Source organism: Dermacentor albipictus, chromosome 1, assembly GCF_038994185.2.
Source record: "Dermacentor albipictus isolate Rhodes 1998 colony chromosome 1, USDA_Dalb.pri_finalv2, whole genome shotgun sequence".
In the NCBI taxonomy this organism is placed as follows: Eukaryota; Metazoa; Arthropoda; class Arachnida; order Ixodida; family Ixodidae; genus Dermacentor; species Dermacentor albipictus.
This window is the reverse complement of record NC_091821.1, coordinates 38,100,862-38,122,605: the sequence shown is the minus strand read 5'-3', so window position 1 is coordinate 38,122,605 and position 21,744 is coordinate 38,100,862. Positions and strand designations below refer to the sequence as shown.

Sequence of the window (21,744 nt, the reverse complement as noted above, 5' to 3'; positions counted from 1 at the left end):
GCACCCTAAGATGAAAAATCTAAAATCTAGAAACGAGAATGTACCGTCAAGCTTCACGCTTAGTCAAAAAAATGAAAAGGGCTGAAGGTACTGCAAGTGAAGGAATCTTCTTTTTTTTTCTTTACAGCATGCAGGACACACAGGAGCCTTTTCTTTTTGCTATCTACCAGTAATGTCAAGAGCCTTTTCCTCTTTTTTTTTTCTGTTCGTGACACACCAAGGACAAGTCAAGTTTTTGTTGCTGTCGTTGGTCAATGTAGCATATGCTGCAGCCTCATGTATTACTAGGTAACTAGACTTCACTACAGTACTGTAAACAAACGAAATCTAGTTGCTAGCATCGGCTGTTAAGTTATAATGCACATAAAAGCATCCAAAAGCTGGTCAAAGCAATAGATGCAACACATTATGTAGCTTTGCTCTTATCTTGTACATGTTTTACATTAGGCTTGTGCAAATATTCAATATTTTCAAATATTCAAGTGAATATTATGCTATTCGACATCCGCCTTGACTCGAATTTCAGTATTCGAAGTCTCCAAAGTATTCAAAATGAACTAATTTACGTATTCTTCCGCATATAACCCCCTTCCCTATATAAACCACAATTTTAATTACAGCACACCAGAAACAAATTTTAAAAAATTAAAAATACCTGCGGATCACCCACAGAAATATCTACATACAAAAGTAGTTAAATCTTTGTAAAAACAGCTTCCTTTTGCAGATACAAGGATCGTTCATGCCCTATTTTTGGCAAGCAACTCTGCTCCCCACCTCTTCGGTGACGCTTATGTGGAGAACTTTGACCTAAAGGTGCAGTTTAACAGCAGCATGACCCGTGCTACTGTGAAGCCACATTTCAGGGCAAAATTCGCATATAAGCCACATCCCAATTCCATTGTTATATTTAAAGAAATACTTTGGTACGGGTTATATATACAAAAATTTTTAACTTTTAAAAAACATGTACAATCAACAGTTTCAGTTTTGGTGAGCAAGTTGGATCGCATACCTCATAGTCGGGACAATGCAAAGACAAATTTGTTTACAGTCCTGTACTAATTTCTGCCCCTGCTCGGCTATTCTAACATTCATCTTGCGGCACAACCACATTCCCTACTGAACCAATGTATAACAGCAACCAAAGTTCTGGGTGCTATAAGGCGTTTGGCTCAATTTTTAGACACATCCACGGGCGGCATACTTAAAACTGGTAGCCGTGAATGTAGTGCCATTCAGGATATGTACTCTCACTTTCATTGGCGAGATGATTTTTTTTTTTTTTTTGGTTTCGCAAGAGCCGTACAACTGCTGCAATTGCATCGACACAGTACTAACCCGTAACTTCCGTGGCAGACACTCAGTGAAGCAACGCTGGTTAGGCCTAACAGCCAAGGCAGGCACTGTGGTGGACTGCATACTGCCACAGGATCGGGCCCGGGTGGTCATGGACGTGGGCTAGATTGAGGACCACAAAAGTGCCGAGCACGCCTACCAAGTTCGTTTGCACGCTTAATAAACAAAGCAGGGGGGACGCGGCCCTTGAAAACCGAAAAATCGCGAAAAGGTCGATTTTTGAAAAACCATATTTTTGGGTTGTATGTCAAATAAACTACCTGTTCCCTAATTATCAGCACCTAATTCAAAAATACCGCTACTTTTGAGGCCACCGCGGCCCAAAAAACACGCGCAAATGCCGAAATGAAGTCAAACTTCGCGCGCGCGCCATTCCCGGCCCATGCGGCCTGCCCACGCCATCTTGGTGTCGTTTTGACCGTGGATTCTTTGTCTCTATTTTGCCGCCTTGCAAAATGGCATCGTCGGCGCGGTTGAGGCGCTATTGGCGTTTTCCCGCGATGTGATGCGGAGCGCTGATTGGCCGGAGCAGCGCGTTCAAATCTCGCGGGCTACCATTGGCTGCTGCGCGGGCGGCGGCGGCTGCTGATGCCGCGTTCGTGTCGTTGCCCTTGCTCCGTCCGCCTCAACATGAGCTTGCGCGCTGCTCATCGCCTTGCGCTATCTTTTAGATTATTCACTCAGCTTTTTTTTTTCGCTAGTGCTTCGCTGCACGCGATGCCGGCAAAGCCCAAGACAGTGCAGATGTTCGGTGCACGGGAGCGCGATATGCGTCTTCTACGAGCATCGAACTTCCGATCTCCCGCAGCGAGTGCCGACTGCGTAGACGCTTTTCAGCGGCGGAACTGTGCTTTCGGCTGTCGCCAGTCGAAAATCCGACACACTGAGTGTGCCTGGAGCCGCAAGAGCTAATTAAAAGCTAATAAAAAAAAAGCACGTGTTCAACTTTAAGGCCTGTTTTCTCGGAATTGATTTTTTCGCTAGTAGTGGTGCTGGGGAAGGCGATATCTCAATAACCGCTTTTCAGATTTGCATGCCGTTTTTTTTTTATTCTGTTCCTGAATGACTTTGCCAGGAGGTAACAGGCTTCTTTTTTTGAAAGCTGGTGCAGTTAATTTATAATAAGCAATTAATTTTTGATGAATGTGGTCATTAATGGCTACATCAAATTCAATGTTGCCTTAAAATTTTTTGGAGGGGAAATTAAAGAAAAGGGCTCTTTAGCCCCTGGGATATCTATCAAGGGATCATCACAGTGAATTTCAGCTTCCTACGATGTCCTGGCATTTCTCCAGGCTCTCACTCAGGCATATACATGAATCACCAAGTTAGACCTCAATAACTCTGGAACTAATAAACATATGTTCATGAAACTTTGCAGTTCCTCATAGTTCGGTAGTGTGAACGTACCCTGAAAGTTTCATCTGGATATCTTAAAAAATAAGTTCGGTCTCCAGGGTAGCCTCGCCCCTTATTATGCTCACATGTAGACGAAATGCATGAAGCTGAATTTGTGCAACGCAACATAATCTGCCGGTGTTGCGCAGTCAAGGTAGCACTTCCCAACATTGTGATGATGCACAGCGAGCGAAATCGAAATGCTCCCACTGCCTCAACCACCACGAAATTTTAAGTAGACTGAAGCACAACAGTGAGCAAAAGTCTAAAGAAATTTTCTATGCTGTTGGAGATGTAAGACATGTAGACGTTGCATTTTTGCATGAGGATACAGTCGAACCCACTTATAACATTCAAGTGCCAAGAAAATTTCGTGGTTCTAACCGATAATTGTTATAACCGGGTTGCATGAAAAAAGCAGAGGGGGACAAATATTAAAACATTTTAAGTAGACAGAAAAAAGTACAGTCGAGCCAATTTATGCACTGTTAACTTTTGAGTGTGTTCTACAGTAAAATAAACCGCTTAGAATAATGTTCCTATGCTGCATTATTGGCTATAACAATTAGATCCGGCTACTGGGTACCTGTGCCGGAAAGAAAGGGAATGCGAAATTCAGGAAAAGAAAAAAAGTGTGACCCGCTTCGCCACACCTGCCTTTGTGCCGCACAAGGCACGCCTACGCTGCCCCTCTCCCTTTCACCCCTCTCACCGAGAGGAGAAGGGCACGTGAGGCCAGTGATGCAACAAAGGTGCGTCCTTATGATGATGACATATGATTTTACTTGTAGTTCTCCTCACTGCTTCAGAAAACACATATTGATAAAAAACAGGAAGTCCCGATACAGTCTTTGACTATAGGACCTCCTTCTGTATATAACTCTTTCTTATATATAACCTGTGATCTATAATGAACAAATCAATTTCAATACGGGGTGTGCGGTACAAAGAGGAGTGTGACAAAGCGACTTGTAGAATTTTGCGGTCTTTTTCCTTTCGGCGCACCCGCCCAGTTAGCCAGATTTAATTGTTATAACTGGAGGTATGCAAACACTGAATAGTAGATTTTAAATCAAATCAAGAAAGAAAAGCCAAATGTCAAATCAAATACCAGAAAGTTTTTCACAAAATTTAATTACAATTTTTTGGCAAGAAAATACGGTGCTGCACATGCGCAGGAGTCTCCTAGCATTTCATAACAAGACTGTGTCTCACTATCTGTAACTTAGGTACATGGAATTAAAGATATGCAGCACTGTCTAGGCTTATTGAAGGGAACACCAAATTAGTATGCCAGCGCTGATTACAGCTCAGTTCTAGTATATTAAGGTCTGCAATATTTTTGTTGAACAGAATCATGTGCTTTTTTTCCCTCTGAAACTAGTGAATTAGTGGCGCCCTGAGTGCCAATGACATTCTCAGTTTAAAGAACACATTGTTGCGCCAAAAAAGGAAAATAAAGACTTGGGAAGACTTTTTTGGCGCAACAATATATTCTTTAGATCCCAACCAACTCGCCCAGCAACAAGTTCTCAGTTTAATAGTGGACTTGTGTTGTGTGGCAATCTTATTTATTGCACAGAAAGTTTAGCTTTCCAGTTTTCCTGCAAAATACAGAAAGGCTATCTAAACTTTACAGCAGGTCGGTTATCGTACGGCCAATCTGTGTGACAGACGAAGGGACTGCGCATCACATGACTCAATCACCGCTCCGCGAGTAGCCGGTGCCGTCGGTAAAGAACAGGCACCGCTTGTCCCATTTTATTAGAGAGTTTTAGCAGTGCCGTATTACCATACGGTAAGTGCCGTATGCGGTATAGTATTAATGTTCCGTACTAACCTACCGCGATGACTGAAGATGTTTTAGCCGCGTGTGTGGCTTGATGCGTACGGTAACGTGATAATGATGATCGTGGCTCACATCCAGGCCTTGCAGAATACATTAACTATGCGCTGAATGCGAAATATCCATTTTGGCCAACACTAAAAAGCTTTACCTTGTTCATACACATATTATTCTTTACTGAAGTGCTGGGTTACGACAAATGTAGACGCCAGTCACGAGGCCGGTAGCAACATTTTGTGACACTTCGTACTACAACACGTCAAACATTTTTTTTACATAGGTGTTTTTGTCTAAGCAATATATAAAAATAGGACTGTTTGTTGTCAATTGCACCGCTGCTGACACTTTACACCTACAGATAAGTAGAATATAGTTACTGCAATAAAAACTCTCCATCCCCTCTAAGTAAACTCTGCGTCACTAGATGGCGCCACCAACCCAAAGTTTTAACTTTTTTCATTTTTCTCGTTTTCAATTATTTTTGCTTTCTTTAATATCTTTTTTTTTTTTCACATTCAGCATGAGTATATTACTCGTCTGTTACGAAGGGTACCACCACAAGCTCAATTCAGCTCAAGTTTACCTTCCAGTCAGATGGGCTGTCATACATGCTGCCACTTTGTCATGCCGCAGAAAGTGAATTAAAGTTAGCTTGTGCCTTGGTCCTACTATGGCGAAAACGCATGTGAGACATGGACATGTTTTGACTTCGGGCGGCTCGGCTCGCAAAACGCAGTACGAGCCGAGCCTTACCAACTTTTTACTGTTTAGTATGCCGTACAGTAAGTGTGCACAAACGCAGTCCCAAGCCAGTACAATATTACCACACTTACCGCACGGTAACTCGGCACTGCTAAAACTTTGGGTCAGCGTGATCTGCCACCTATCAAGGATTCAAAAATTGGGAGGATAATGGCAACTTCGCGCAACGCTCCTTCCCCCCTTTCACTCTTTCATCCACCTTGTGGATAAAAGAGGGAAAGGGAGGATGGTACACTTTTGCACCCACCGTGTAAATCAAAAGCTAGTATTATGACAGGTTGCTCGAAGCTACAAAAAAGATTCTGACGCGTGTCTACGCACAGCGTCGGGAACGAGAAGCTGCCATAGGGTGTATCGCAAAGATGGCAGCCGTGAACAACTTTGTCATGATCCCGTGCAGTTGCTTTCGTTTGCGATGCGGTTAGTCAGTTTTCCGAGTGTCGGGCAGCTGCTGCAAACAGATCTGTGCTGATTCGGCACCAAACTGTAACTTTTGTTCGCCCAAGCCCAATGAAGCAGCGGTTTAGGCCGAATGATCTCGGCAGTACGGCCGTGACAAAAATTTGCCGCTAGTCGATGTGGATACTGGTCGATACCGTTAATATATTCGTACGGATGCCTCATCAGTTATCACCACCGAGATAATGTGTGCGGGTTAGATTGATAGCTGTTGAAGTGATGTGAAATTCATCGCCGCATATCCACCGATCTTCGCACTTCACGAAGTATGCGCTGTGTTTGTTGCCGTTCCCTCTGTTTGCGCTAGATTATCATTTCAATCGGTCCTGTCGATCCGGACAAACCTTGTACCGACAGTGGTGGCCCCCGCCAATGCAGCGCTCTTCTGCGAATTGCGGCGCTTTTGCGCAGTGTGTGCGATTCCCGCAACAGGGTGACGCTTACACGGAGCACTTAGATGTGTCAATTAATGATCAGAAAGACCTACTCTAACGACTCGGTACATTTGTACAATATAATCAAAATCGTTTCAGGGTCCCTTTAAAACTGGTATCATAAGTGTATGTGATGTGTCTGTATCTGACTAACAGCACCAGAGACAAATCAGTTTCCTTGTTGGCAAGTAAAGAACCAACTTTTTTTAGTGTATGCAAATCCCACAACTATTTGAGCAATTTGCTTCAAAATTATCAACACTAATTACTATTTGCTTCAAACCAAATACTGATATTCACACAAGTCTACTTAACATTCACTGAAATCAAGATGATGGCCAGCACACTTGGTCACAAAATAGTTGCTTTGTGTTTCTTGCAGGAAATTTCACAACGGCTTATTGACGAAGTTCTATCCCCCAGTAGCTGTCTAGAAGTCCAGCAAGATTTTGGGGCTAACAACACAGAAAGCCTCAGTTTAACAAAGTTATCACCTGAAAAGACAACTTGGTTACACTGAGGCCCAACTGTATTGTTCAAACAATATGCAAGGTGGAACAGAATATCTTGCAGCACTTCAAAGTCATCAAGTGCTAAAATTATAGAACCCATGCAGTACACTTTCTCCTAAACCCTAAACAAAATAAAATAAATATGGTCATTAAAGAACTCCAATATTTCTCACTTTCTTTTCCTCCAACAAGAGAGAGAGAAAGGGAGAGAAAGACAACATGAATGAACAGCAAGCACGGCCATGATAACAAGAAAAGAAGCAGTAGCAAACCCTGAAATGCACAAACGCTATACATTCTATGTCTACCCTCTACCCATGCCAGAGGTACATAAAAGTATCTGCCTTTAAAATTTTTTGAAAGTATTTAGAAACTAAAAAAGCTATGCAGCGTGCACTTTAACAAATAGTTCAAATTCCCGACTGAAAGTGGTCACCCCCATGGTCAAGCTAATCAAAAGGATGTGCAACTCACAGCAGGTCCCTCCGTTGAACGTAGGCACGGGCTCAAGAGAGAGCGAGTGCAGCCCCAGCGTCTCTGGGTTGTACTCCGCACGTGTGCTGACTAGCTTGGCATAGTACTCCACATACCGCCGCTGACTTGGGATTGTCACCCCCTGCATTGCACACTTTATCAGAAAGTGCCATCACAATGCAATGGCAGCATGACAATAGCAAAACCAACACGTCCTTAATATGAACCCCCGATCAGATCACTGAGACTACAGTTTCCCACAAAAATTACTAGAGGAGCACTAGCATCTTTGGGTGCTGCAAGTATGATTGATGGTATGGGAGTGATTTTAAATACAGTAAAACCTCGTTAATTCGATGGTTTAAGCCAGCATGGGAGTGATTTTATATACTGTAAAACATTCTTAATTCGACCCTCGCTCATTCAGAAAATCGGATAATTCGGACTAGTCCTATGGTCCCGGCAGGCGCATGCATTATTCAATGCAATGAAACTCTCGTTAATTTGGACGTATCTGGCCGCATATTGGGTCATTCGAAAAACTGTCAGAGCTCGGTGAGCGCTGCAAATGTGCAACGCAAAAGAACAAACATGGCGTTTGCATCTACCAAAACGAAGCGATGGAGTCCACATCGCCAGAGTCATCAGTGAAAATCTTACGTGAATAACAGCAACGCCAGAATGCTTCGTACCTATTTGTGCCCTTAAATCCTTTATTCTTGCGTTTACCGCCGTGCACAGCACCATGTTGGTCGTTGGCCGTATGCCATGGCTGCGTAGTCGCCATCCATCATGACACTGATAGTGGCTACAGTTTCATCTGCAGCAGTAGCTCCACTTCGACTCGGTGCCCTTGTCGGCAACGTGCCTTCATAGCTGCGTAGTCGCTATCCATGATCGCATTGATAGTGACAGCGATTTCATCCGCAGTTGCAGCAAATGATGGTTTAGTTTTGACTCAGTGCGTGCGTGTGCCTCTGTGTGCGTGCATGTGCCACTGTGACAGTGCGTGCGTGTACAGTGCGGCCGCGGTGCGCGTGTGCGCGCTGCGGCCGCACTGTAAAGGAAATCTTGAGGCCTTCGCCACTCGTCGTCAGTTATCAGTCACGAAATGATGAGAACTGCAGCTTTCGCACTGCTTTTGTGCAAAATAGAAACAGGACTTGCTGATTCTGTCAGTAAATAAAAGCGTATTGACATAGTAAGCATTTCTTCATTGTTCTCTTGGTACCCTTGATAATTCGACATTCGGTTAATTCGGAAATTTTTTTCAATCCCGTGAAATCCAAATTAACGAGGTTTTAGTGTAGTACTAATATGGATTTGCCCAAGCTTCTGGCTTCAACTTGCTTTGCAACTTTGCAAATTGATTTTTCGACAAAATGTTGCGTTATAAATACACAACAATCTGCAACCATTACGTTTATGCACCGAAATTTATTGCCTTGAAGCATTTAGAAAAATGATTTCGTGGAAATTTAGAAAAATTAAGTGTAATAAATAACACCACAAGAACATAAGCCACAAGGAAGAAGAGATGTAGTACTACCCATCATTAGAACAACAGTAGCTGAAGGATTGCGGCACCGGAGTTCTCTAGTAATTTTTGCAGGAGACTATTGCTGAGGTGCAGTTGTCTGCCTTGCATACCTCCTGGGTAATATGCAATACAGTCGCCGACTGATTTTTCGGACTCCAAAAATTTGGACATGCTCGATTATTCCGTCTGCTTTTCCTTTTTTTTTTCTTAATCTGCTTTTTCGGACACCTGTTTATTCGGACATTTCCGCAGTCCCCGTGGGGTCCGACTAAACGGTCGGCGACTGTATACCACGTTCACTTGTTGGTCGTGTACAATCGACATGTCCCAAGCTGACCTGTAGCGTTTCCAATGAGCAAAACACTTCCCACACCACTCGAGCCAATCGGCTCGAGTGGTGTGGGAAGTGTTTTGCCCACACTTTGTGACTCGAAGCACTCTGCTCGGCTCTGGCCAGGTGGTGGGTCTGAATTCCAGAGCTAGATTAGGTGTAGGGGGTGTGTGATGGTAGCGCACCCACAAGGCCGTTGCCGGAATTTGAATCCGCTAGTCGGTGGGATGACGGTGTGCATCCTTGGCCTCGTAAGTGACCGTGATCCAGGTGCGCCGTCGCTGTCCAGACGCGCTTGGCAGAATGCCGAGTGCGGCTCAGCTTCAACCCAGCCCAGACTGACAGTTTGGTGACCTCCCACACCACTGCGAAGTGCACGTTGAGCGAGCACTGGCGATCTAAATACCAGCGCACATTCTAGCAATTGTGGCAATGCCTGTGCCTGAAAACACAGAGGCCACAAAGCTTCACGTGCAAATCAATCATCCCCAGCACTCTGCATTCTTTTTCGAGATAACCCATAAGTGCTACCTCTGCCACACCCGAGAGCTTGTTCAAGCATGTGTAAAATAACAAAACAAAGGCATCCAGCAAGAGAAGGCACTACATAAGTTCAGTGATAAATGCACCATGGTCACACGCATAGCAAACCATCACTGCACATCAGGTTGCAAAAAGGGCTCCGAGGGCATTTAAAATCGGCACATTGCACAGACCCCGCAAAAAATTGATCAGTGCCTCACTGGGACATGAACCATATAGAAAATGATGCTGGCTCTTGCATGGTTGCACTAATAGGCACACAGTGATAACTGCAACAAGCCAATGCACCGACCCAGAGCAAAGTGGCAGGGCGCACAGTTTTGAAAGAGTGCTCACTACTGTCTCACTACATTGCACGACTGTACAAAAACGCCAGATTTAAAAGATACAGTCTCCATCGGATAATTTGGACTCGACGGGGACCGTCTAGAAGTCCGAATAATAGGGAGTGTAAAAAAATCGAATTCGCCAAAGAATAAGCGATATTCCACAGGTGGCCAAAAAAAAGCTTGTTAATGAGTTGCTGTGGGCACATTGCTTGCGTGCAATATAGTCAGTTTGTATTTCAACTATTGTCATGCTGTCGCTACAGGTAGATCAAAGTACAGTCAATGCACACACTGAAGCTCCATCCCCTGATAACTTAAGAAAAGGTTGACTACACTGCGATAGCCAAACTATTGCGGTTTCCTTGACAACAGTCGCTGTCCAGCCTTTCCCTCATTTAATAGCTGTCCTTGGAACAAAAATCGAGGGTGCATTAGCACCACTTGAAGCTCCTTGATTCCGAGCAACAAATATAATGGCAATCAAAAGTCACCAGGGATTGTGTCGCCAACAAACGCAGGACACACAGAACTCGCACAACAATCCGCAAACACCACCTTTACAATTTAGCAACTTGGCTTGGCTCATCCTGTGGTTTGGGCACAATTGGCCACTACTGGATCAATGAGGCTCCAGTAGTTGGTTTAGAGGAGGTGCTGGTGACACAGGCGCCGATGTATCAAAGCAAAAATATAGCTCCTTCTGCTCAACGCAATGGCTGAATCAGCATGCAGTTGTGCAGGCAGAGAGTCCAAATGATTTAACTGTGTACTGTAAAGTGTGAAATTTCAGTCAACCTTGCATATTGTCTATGGGGCCAGGGCAATGTCGTAAAGCTGTCTGTATAATCAAGCATGTTCGAATTATCAGACAGCAGCTGTGTTGCACAAGCTGCCTACACAGCAACATCTTTTTTTTTTCACCTGAATTTTTGTTTATTTCGCATAACTTTTTCGCTTTTGCTTTTTTTTGCTTAAAAGACGTATCCATAGCTGTCAACGCATAATTGTCTCATTTCAGCCAGCTATGCATAAAGGAGGTTTCACTGCATTAAGCAGTATTGTTATAACATTTTACGTTAGCCATAGACATAATTGGATTCAATCCCCTTTTTCCCTCCATTGCAGCCAACAGGATCTGATCACAATGCAGACACTGTCAAATGCCAGTGCCAAGTTACTTCACATTAAGGTCAATGCATAATTACATAATTAAAGACAAAGAAAGACAGCTTCATACCTGCCAACCTGGAGAGATAAAAAATCGAGAGACCACCGAGAGTATCACCGATGGTGATATCTGATGGTGATATATGATCGAGAGTATCACCGATGGTGATACCGATTCGCGCCAATGGGGGGGGGGGAGGTCATACTTTCAGGCAGTGTTCGATTAGTCCTTTTGCAGGGACCTTGCAGTAGCAGGCTTTACTCACTTCAACAATTTGTCCAAGTAGTTTTGCTCAAAACATGGTCCAGAGAGATGGCCCTTCACTAGCAGCAGGTGTTGGAGGGTTGTGTTGCACATTGATGAGCAGAATTCAGTCCTAGTTTTTCGCGCCGTGCCAAAATCCTCTCACACTCTGCCTTGCTATGCGGTATCACAAGTAAGTTGAGCATCACCTCAGCAACTCGGTGAAACATGTTTTCCATCAGTGTTTTTCATTTTGCAACCATAGACCACTGCACGTCCCACCTTCCTTCATTCAGAATGTGCTCTTGAAGATTGTACTGTACGCATGTAGTATGGCAAATTCAGCTTTGAGAGCATCTAAAGCGTCTTCAGCAGATTCATTGGAATCTCGGGGTAGCAGCTGAGGGAAACTAAATAAAAAAACGAAGACTCGAGAGCGATGCCTGTTAAATAAATTTCAGGTTGGCCACCGCCGCATTCTTCCGAGTTGCGTTTCAGAGTTGCGTCGACATCCATAACGCTTCGCCTCATCGCATTTCTGAAAAATTTTCCGTAGTGGAGGCCCAACGTGGACGCTGACAATAAGGGGTAGGTTGTGTTCGACGAGGAATCCAGTAAACAGGCACTCCACGCGTATGACACTGTCGTCGCAGTTGTTCCAGAGAAAGTTCACTATGTTGTCTTGCTGCTCAGCGGTGCATCGTGGAAACGTGCAGTTTCAAGTCACCTTTGCCACCATGTGCTGACGTCACATCCCCACATTGTACAAAATGCATAAGGTTCTCCTTTTCTTGATGACAAAAAGCACAGAAATTCAGAAGTATAAGATGGCAAAAACTTCTGCAAATACCTTTTCTTGGGCTTTGATAGCGCCATGGCATCAAGCACACGAGGATTGTAACTTTACACGATGCACCAGATACACACAGCACAGCCTAGCCAACACTAATCATACACACAAGCAGCAACGCCTTGCAAGCAGCAGCAACAAGATGCACCATGGAGGAAGGCCTGCACGAAATGCGAGAGCTACGTTGGCTCTGGGTTTGGTCGGCTTACTAGGCACCATAGTCGGCTGCTTAGTCAATGATACCGATGGTGCTAGTGTGGTCGTTGTTGGTGATGCTGACGATTACGATGCGGCTTTAGATTTCGCAGTGCCGGTTTTGCAAAAACCATTATTGCACGAACAGAGACCACTTTTCGGGAGATATAAGACAGTGATCGTACAATCGGGAAGTTCAGTAAAAAATCAGGAGTCTCCCGGGTGAATATAGAGGATAGGCAGGTATGCAGCTCATCACAGAACAGAATCATCCCATTAATGTAATTAAAACCCACGTCAACATAAACTTGACAGTCTTTTCCCACTAAATGGAGCACTTTCACACACTCAACCATACTTACATCGCCTGAACATGCAAAAAGTACAAGCAATACATACGATCATGAGCAAAAGTTCAAGTACTATACAAGTGGGGAAAAAATTCACAACCAAGACAAAAATTCGGCTCAATGTAAATGTGCTTGCTCACGCAGTGCAGTGCATGCAGTAATAGTCCAGCAAGTTAAAAAATTTTGAAAAATTTTTTGGAGCAGGAAAAAACATTTCTGGAGCAGTTTAGAAACAGCCACACCAGACGTTCAGAGCAGTTTTGAAGGAGAAAAGAGGGCCTTTTTTTTTTAACACTTCAAGAAGTATAGCAATAACGTGTAGCCATTTGGTGCAGCTTCTTATTACTGCTTAAAGGTAAAAGAAGACAAGCCAACAGGCAACAACAGCCAATAACTAAGAAGGAAAAGAACAGTAGCCGGAAAAAACAAGGATGAAATACAGGACTGGTGCTTAACTTTCTGTTTGTATGAGAACGCACAATACGATCTCCATGCCTTTCAGTAGCTAGTCAGTCCTATATTCAAGTGCTTTTTTTTTTTTCTTTACTGAGACAAACCAAGCACCATGAAAAGGCTGCGTGCAGGGGACTTCAGCTGGGTATTTTACTGAATATTCGAAAAATGGAGCAGCGAATAACCAATTTATGAATTAAATTATTTGAATGCTCACTATTCAATTTGTATTTGCATACAGTTACAGTCGCCAACTGATTTTCCAGACTCCAAAAATTCAGACATGCTCGATTATTCGGTCTGCTTCGCGGCACCGCCATTCTCCCCATAGACCATAATGTATAACAACTGCCGAAAATTCGGACACCTTGCAACCTCTCGTCTGATTTTTCGGACAATCCTTGAGCCAACTCGATCGAGAGCACCATGCACCGACTCTGACCGGTGCATGGTTCGACCACCGTCGAATCCACCGTCTAAAGTGGATTCAACATGCTGAACGCCATTTTTGTTTTGAACGGAGCCTCCTTGCTGCCCCACGAAGTGGTGCAACTGCAAATCCCCGTTCATCATCATCGTTTTTGCCTGGTTCAATAGAGTGGCTCTACAGCAGTTCCGGTTACAGCTTAGTAAGCAATGTCAAGACAATCCAGTAGCTGTTTTGTTTCTTCGCGCACGACGCTGCGAGGCCACGTTTTTCGTTTGTGCGACTAGTGTCGGCACGGTGGTGTTTGCTTTGTGTGCTGTGTCGAGGTTCCGGTGATCCAACGCGGCATACGGAAACATTGCGTCAAGTGTCTAATGGCGCCGACAGCGCCCGTACAGACTGCGCTGGGGAATGCCGGCAAGCGGGCGCCGGGAGGCCGAAGATTTGTCACCTTGCGATGTGCTCCCTACAGACGCGGAAAATGTTTTGCCGAGACCTGCGCAGTGGTAGCATTGCGATTCCGGACACCGCCTGGATCCGTCCAGCAGTGAGGAGCGAATGGATTCACGAGTCTTCAAAACTCGGGATTACATAACCTCCAGTATTGAATGTGTGGGAAGACAGCTGGCATGATGCTGCGCCACCTCGGCACACCCGTTCTTGCACACACGGCAGATTACCTCTAAAACAGGGCACTCAGACGTAATACAGGACATGGCGCTGCTCCGCTTCAGTGGTCGCTCGCGCAGAGCACAATTTGAAGTGTGTCTGCAAGCAGCCACTTGTAATTCAATCATTTGACAACCGTCTGCACCCACAGAAGTTATCATTCATTGTCTCAGTATTTCTTTGTGGCAGCAGTGAAATTTCATTATATTGAAATCATGTATAAACGCACTTCGTTACATGGTGGTTACATGTTGTTCTATGGACAAGTTATAATAATAAAAAGTAAAATGCTTTGTTATATCAAGAATTTTATTATATTGAAGTTCGTTATATCGACGTTTAACTAAGTATTTGCACACCCCTACTGAAAACATTCCTATTCTGTAAAAGTAGGCAAAAATACTGCACTTTGGCATGATTGGCGGAACTGGCACTTGAGTGGCTGCAGGCAAGTAGAATTGTAGCAAAATGGCACAAATGGCGCAGTTGGACAATCACTGTGCATTATCTAATTCTAGTCTACATGGCCACACCAGAAGGAAATTGCGACTGCCAAAGTCTCAGGTTTTTACTCGTGATTGTAATGTCAGTATCAACACTTCTAGCAGTCATCGTGCACATCTTTCTTTCTTTCCTGCAACTGTGTCAAGATGCTTTTACTGTCACCAGCAAACCTCAAGCGCTGCAATAGAGCTTGGGTCTTCAACTGCAATGGCAGGACATATACACCTTTTCTTTGCAACCTATGTTTCAACCTATGTTTAGGACACTGTATTTACATAGATTACAAAATGGCACACCTCGTGCTCCAGCAAATGCTCTATATCTCTGCCCACTTATTCTTACTAAAAGCTGTGGCAACAGCCATCCCTTCAAGAAGCTGCCTTTTGCAGCCCAGTTGCACCTCTGCATGTGGGGCTAACAATTGTCAAGGTTTAGTGGCATCATCATAACCAGGGAAAACATCCGTGCTTTACTACCTTGAGGTCTTTCGTCCTGCGCTCACTGTAATAAGAGAGAGCCTCCCCAGCAGTGGCAAACATGCGGCTGTGTACCAGGTATGAGCACACCATCACTCCTGTTCGACCCTGCAGGTGGAAATGCAGTTTGTTTCATGAACAGAAAGCACAATGGTTAGTGAGTTACCTTGCAATAACTCACTACACCAAAATGTCACAGGAATAAATGACCATCACCTTATTAACTTTGTTGACAAGTATTATCCAGCATTGTTACCAAAAATCAGAGGCTTGCTACAGCTTCCTTCAATGTTTTCACTCTCCTTTTTCCACTACTTGAGCACTGAAAGCTACGGGTATTCACTACAGCTTGTGGCATCGCAATGCACTTAGTTTTCCTTTCAATTTAGGTACGTTAACTGCTGAATTCTCATATTCTGCTTTATCAGCAATTCTATTCGTTCTAGTTAACCGAGATGCAACTCTTGCTAACTTGTGGACCACATGTGATCCTCCACCTGTTCGCAACCAGCCACAAGGAGCCACCACACTGGTCCCTGGTATTATACTTTTGCCGTGTGGAAACAGCATGAAGGAAGCAAAAGCGACACACAAGCGTGAAACATGAAAGACAGTGTGAGTACACCATCTGTAGCAGGAACATGTACTCTCACAAAAACATACACAGCAGGCTCATAGATAAACAACCGATAATAAACATCTGCAGTAGACTCCCACTAATACGAACCTGGTTAAGCCTAATTTTCAGATATGAGAAACATTGAGCGAACATTTGGTTGGTTCCTCATAGACCCACTGAAGAAGCAATAATAATCCGCTTGACACAAAGCACTAATTCAGTTAACTGAACTTCCATAGCCACAACTGACACTTGCTACTGGACTCTGCGAGATGCCAGGATTGACAGTTTTGGAGGAGGCAATTCTGCTAGCTACTCGAGAAGCAAATGGCGTTTCTGAATACATAAATAGCTACACCAGTATTGAAGATTATGTGGAAAGCTGCAGGGATGACATCATATAGTAACTTAGGAAGCCCTCGATGCCTTTCCCTGAACAAAAGCATACTGCCCAGACATTCCGCCATAAAGCTGATTTTCTACTCCTCATATCAGTATTAGCTTGAAATCGAGGAGTGCACTTCAATCTTGGAATTGTGCACTTTTCAGTGCACTCATCTAATTCAGTGTGTGCAGCTTCATTTCAAAGAAATCAGGTTTTTAGCCAAGCCTATGGTGTGTATACGTTTGCTCACGGGTGTACCTCTGGAAGCTGGTAATAAGACGAGGACACTGCCTAGGGGCCACAAAACTAGCTTCACACGTGATGCAGCTGATAATGCCCCGAATACTTTGCTTTCTTTTTTTTTTCCACAGCATCAGGGCACAGAAAAATATCTAATCAGTTTAGGTGAAACGTCAGTTTTTGTGATTTGGCACTGACTTGCACAATACCGGCACGCAACAATTAAACACATAAGAGTGCAAAAGCAACACTTAGAATCATGAAAATACCATAAATATGTCTATTTATGTCTGCCTTTTGGTTTTAATGCTGTTTCATTAATTGTTTCATGTTGTATATATTTCTGCATAACAGAGAACGTTGTATTGAGATTGGCAGATCACTTCTCTTAGACTTACTTCTGATAACACATTCGTCACAGTCACTTCAAATTAATCTTAACAGGAGTTGACTGTATTTGAAACACATTTTATATACATATATTATAGAACTCAAACCTACAAGTTATCAAATATTTCCATCAGACATTCAGGACAACTTGAGTGGAATTGTTCAAACTTCCATCAATAAACCACAAAAATATGGATTGAAAAACAGCAGACAATGCTACTGAATGTTATACATTACACTAAGAAAAAAATCGGGAAGAAAACACACTGTGCTTTTCATTGCACGTTATCAGACGTCTATGCGAATACTGATAAAACGCAACTTACATTAAACAGTTTTTGTGTTTTGTTTTAGAACTTTCACTATGCTTGTTCTACACTTGCATAGTCCAGTTACAACATTCTTCTACTGGTAGAAGGGATAAAAATCACACAATTAACTAAACAAGAATTTATATTACAAAATCAGTTGAAGCATCCAAGACTGAACCAGAATAGCAATTTGAGAGAGCATCATTGAAAAGTAGCACAAAGAGTGGAATGAAAAAAATTGTGCAATTAAATGAAAGAACTATGGACACAAGCACCAACTACCAACTAAAATGTTTTTGGAAAAAGAATGTATCTATAAAAACAGAGAAGGTGACAGTGTTATCAAACATTACAGTGCACACACATGGCAACACCAGCAGATCGAAAAAAAGAAAAAGAAAACAGCAGAAACAAATAGACAGCTAAGCAAACGGCAAAACGAAACAAAAGTTCACAGATAATCTTGATGACAAGGAACATAGGTTCAAAAGAGCAAGCTCAATGTCACGCAAAGCCACTGATGGTTGGCTCATGCACCTGTCACTAATTTTTTTTAATACAGAATGCTTCAGAGATTTCTTGCATGCTGTGATCGTTGTGGCAATCTAACTTCAGCTACAAAGCACGACTTACATCTGCATCTTGTACAGTGCATAACTTGATTTGAACTTCATCACACTACGAGGGTAAATTGGGAAGTCTTTGCGCCTATTTTTTATTAGCCAAAAGAAGGCATATCAAGGAAGAGAAGGTCAACCTTATCTTCACAGAACACCTGGCATCCTACCAGATTCTGTCCTTCAGATGGGCAATACATGGTAGAGGTTTTCTATTGTTAGTATTGAAATGTAATCCTGCTAAAAAACCTACTAGAGCCTTCTGCCACGTTTCTTTTTTTGAAATGATAATGCGAAGAGGGAGGTCGAGCTTACATTCTAGTAATTTTCCCATTGAATCGCATACCTCTCTTCCTCACACTTTGTGCTTTGCACTGCCTTTCAATCATCAATCATGCTCGGAGACCAGCTAGAGCTGCCCATGAAAATAAATGCCATCCTCAGGCTAGCTGGTAGTATGTGCTTTATGGGGGCAGCAAAAAAGATGCAGACAAAAGAAATGCAAAATTCCCCACACTGTGTGCCATTGTGCATAACTTTTTTTGTCTGTTTACTGCAGTGTTTCCATCCAACCACTGTAGTATTGTTTCTACATTTCATGACCACTTTGATGACAATGATGAGGCCAACTCAGTCATTTACTATGCCATGTGCACAGAAAAGAAAAAAATATTTTTCTCTATTAGACAACATAATGTAAAAGGCATTAAAAAATATACAAAAGAAAAGGAGTTTTCAAAAGCATAAACAGAGTTCTATCAATACTACCATGAATTCCAGAACCTTAGAATGAAAGATCACGAAAATATTTTTCAGAAGCTAAGCTCTCAACTCTGCAATTACAACAAAAATCACATGATAACGCACTACACTTGACAAATACCAACTTCACAGCACATTACACCTTGTCAACCCAAAGACACATGTAACATAACATGTAATGCAGCTTGCACACACCTTGCCCGCTTTGCAGTGGATGACAGCAACATTAGCCGGGTGTTTAGACAGCCACTCCGCAACATCCTCGCAGAAAGGCTTGATGAGGCCAATTTTCGGTGGGTTGTGGTCCTTGAACGGGTAGTGTGCCACTCTGTTCTCAAACTTCTTGGCATCGTATTGCCGCTCGGAGCACCTACAGCAGAAGGAAGGCCAGAGCTCTCACGCAGTTGCAAAAATTAATTAAAATATGAGGTTTTACTTGCCACAACTCCGATCTGATTATGAGGCATGCTGTAGTGGGGACTCCGGATTAATTTTGGCTGCGAGGGGTTCTTTAATGCACATGTAAATCTAAGTGAACAGGTGTTTTTGCATTTCACCCCCCGTCGATATGCGTCTGCCGTGGACAGGCAGTTGCATATGAAATACAAGGTTGTTCCCAAAAACCTATACCCCTCTTTTTATATCTAAGTTAAATTGAGCAACACACTCATAGCCTTAGCATCACTGCCGGGAGGATGCAAATTTGTGCATGTTGCACATGCAAGCAAGACCACTTGCCAGCTCTATTGCACACATTCGCGTGACAAAACTATGTTCAAGATAGGCAAAATAATGTCAGGGACAAATGTTCCATCCAGAAATTTCTGAAAGATGCAAATGTCACGAGAACAGGGTTATGAACGATTTATGATAACAAGCGCAAGTCCATGTTCATTTCACAACAGTCTACACTGTGTCTCAGCCTACTTTTTTCCCACTGCCACTTAGGCCACCTTCATAATACCGTTCACCTTCCCTGCAGTCTCACACCACATCGAAAGATTAAAATTTATTGGGAGAACAAATTTGCAAGGCACAAAAGAAGTAAGACAGTTGCGTGCTTTTGCGCAACCTCTCCTTCTCCCCTATTCAAAATGAGAGGGGAAAAGAAAACGCTGTTGCTCTTGTCTATAAATGCTCATCATACTGACAGTCCCCAGTATGCAACCAACGGTGTGCAAAAAATGTGCAACACATTGTGGTATGACCGTGGGGTGGACAAGGTGATGCTGTCAGACAAGCTGGCAGCAAAAACACTGCTTCCCACTACAAAGAAAACACTTCCGAGTCATGAATGCTTTCCCTCAACCCCCACTTGCTCCTTATGAAGCTTGCTTGTAAGTGGAAATCATACCCTTAATGAGATGCATGCAGGAACTCTGAACTGAACACACAGGTTACCTAAGTAATGCATATCTGGGAAGAAAGAATTAATTATGGAGTTTTACGTGCCAAAACCAATTTCTAATTATGAGGCACGCCGTAGTGGAGGACTCCGGAAATTTCGACCACCTGGGGTTCTTGGTAACGTGCACCTAAACCTAAGTACACGGGTGTTGAGAAGAATTTATGCCCATGCTCGTAACATGGGCATAAGCTCACAAAGCTTCATGTATCATAGCTAAGACAATATACAGACACTAGCCCCATAGCTCTACACTCTGCTGTGCACTTCTTGCAAGTTCTTTACAACATGCACACCAATCAATAGTTGTTTTACCAAGGTGTTACACGGTCTGAAATGCTTGCAACACGTCTGCAAATACATTTCGCTAAGTAATCTGAATGAGTTCAACTACTGTGGTGCACACTGCAAAATGGAAAAAGCTGCTGCAAGGCAAATGAATTACATCATTACTGAATTACATCATTACATCATTAAATGAATTACTGGAATCAAATTCTTAACCTTTATTTCAAATTAATTGAAATTTCAACCCTCAACATGAAGTATAATGCAGAACTTCCAAATGTGCACAAAACATTTTATCAATACATTATTCCCACAGAGTTTCTAGCTTCAATTCCTGGAAGTAAGAATAGCACACATCTATAAAGACGGTGGCAGCTGGTGTGTAATATAAACTTTGAAATCTACAAAGCCTTGTCACCAAGCCACAGGTGCCTTTTTGCCTGCTGTACAGGGCACTTTTGCCCACATTATAGTTATCTGTGGCATAATGCTGATGAGTATGTCAGGTTCAACAACACAAAGACGTGACATCACATTGTAAGAAGAAACACCTGCTTTTGAATAGCTGAATGATGGCAGATAGCACAGTATCTGTAATCAGTGAATGTGTGTGTGTATACTACTATTAAGAAAATAGAACCTAGTATCAGTGTATGGCAGCCGGGCACTGCTGCCATGCATAGAGCTTGGTGGGGACAAAGTTGAAAAACTGTAAAGGACACACCACCTGTGCCACCACAGTGTGCCTGCTATTTTCTGAGCACTGGTGGTGCATTTGCAAGTTTTGCCTGCAGCAAGATTAGGCTTCAATTTTGCCAACGAAAGCCAGCGATTGGTGCTCCAATGGGGAGGAGAGCTTAGCAGCAGTGGTCTTCACACTTTTGATACAGACAGCACTGGCATGCAGAACAGCGAGTGGCAACTTAAAATGGAGGAAATATACAAAATCTACTTCTGCCTGAATGCTTTTCGCTGCTTCCATGCCCTTGGGAGGTCACATATCCAACAGGCATAAAAGCACCGTAACCACATTTGCCAAGGTCATAATTTGCTGCATATGCAAGGTTGAACAAAGTGAAAGCCAGTATAACATTTATTGGCAATGAATGTGGTGAGCAGCACAAAACGACAACTCACTTAGCCACAGGTGAGCAATTCCCATATGGAGTGTGCTACAGGGAGCGTTACAGGAGGCACATTTTATACAAGTGCAGGTTTGCAACTCGTACTATACTATACTATGAATAACATACATTGCATGCTAAAGATTAATTCACACTGCAAACGAGCACAGTGTACATAGCAACTTCTCATACACAAAGCTGCCAGTACATGCAACTAACCCTCCATATTCAAAATTCAAATTTCTTCCCCGCAATTTACTATACACGCACTACATATGCAC

General features: G+C 43.1%; 1 protein-coding gene across 2 annotated transcripts in view; it reads right to left on the bottom strand.

Annotated features, from left to right (window-relative positions):
- Positions 1–21,744, bottom strand: part of LOC135901077 (phosphatidylinositol 3,4,5-trisphosphate 3-phosphatase and dual-specificity protein phosphatase PTEN-like) — an 83,994-nt gene that overhangs the window by 42,699 nt on the left and 19,551 nt on the right. For both annotated transcript variants that reach the window (XM_065430753.2, XM_065430752.2), the window contains exons 5-7: positions 18,842–19,016; positions 15,323–15,430; positions 7,245–7,386 (exon numbers count right to left, since the gene is read on the bottom strand). In XM_065430753.2, coding sequence (XP_065286825.1) covers positions 7,245–7,386; positions 15,323–15,430; positions 18,842–19,016 — 425 coding nt within the window. The remainder of the gene's footprint in view (positions 1–7,244; positions 7,387–15,322; positions 15,431–18,841; positions 19,017–21,744) is intronic.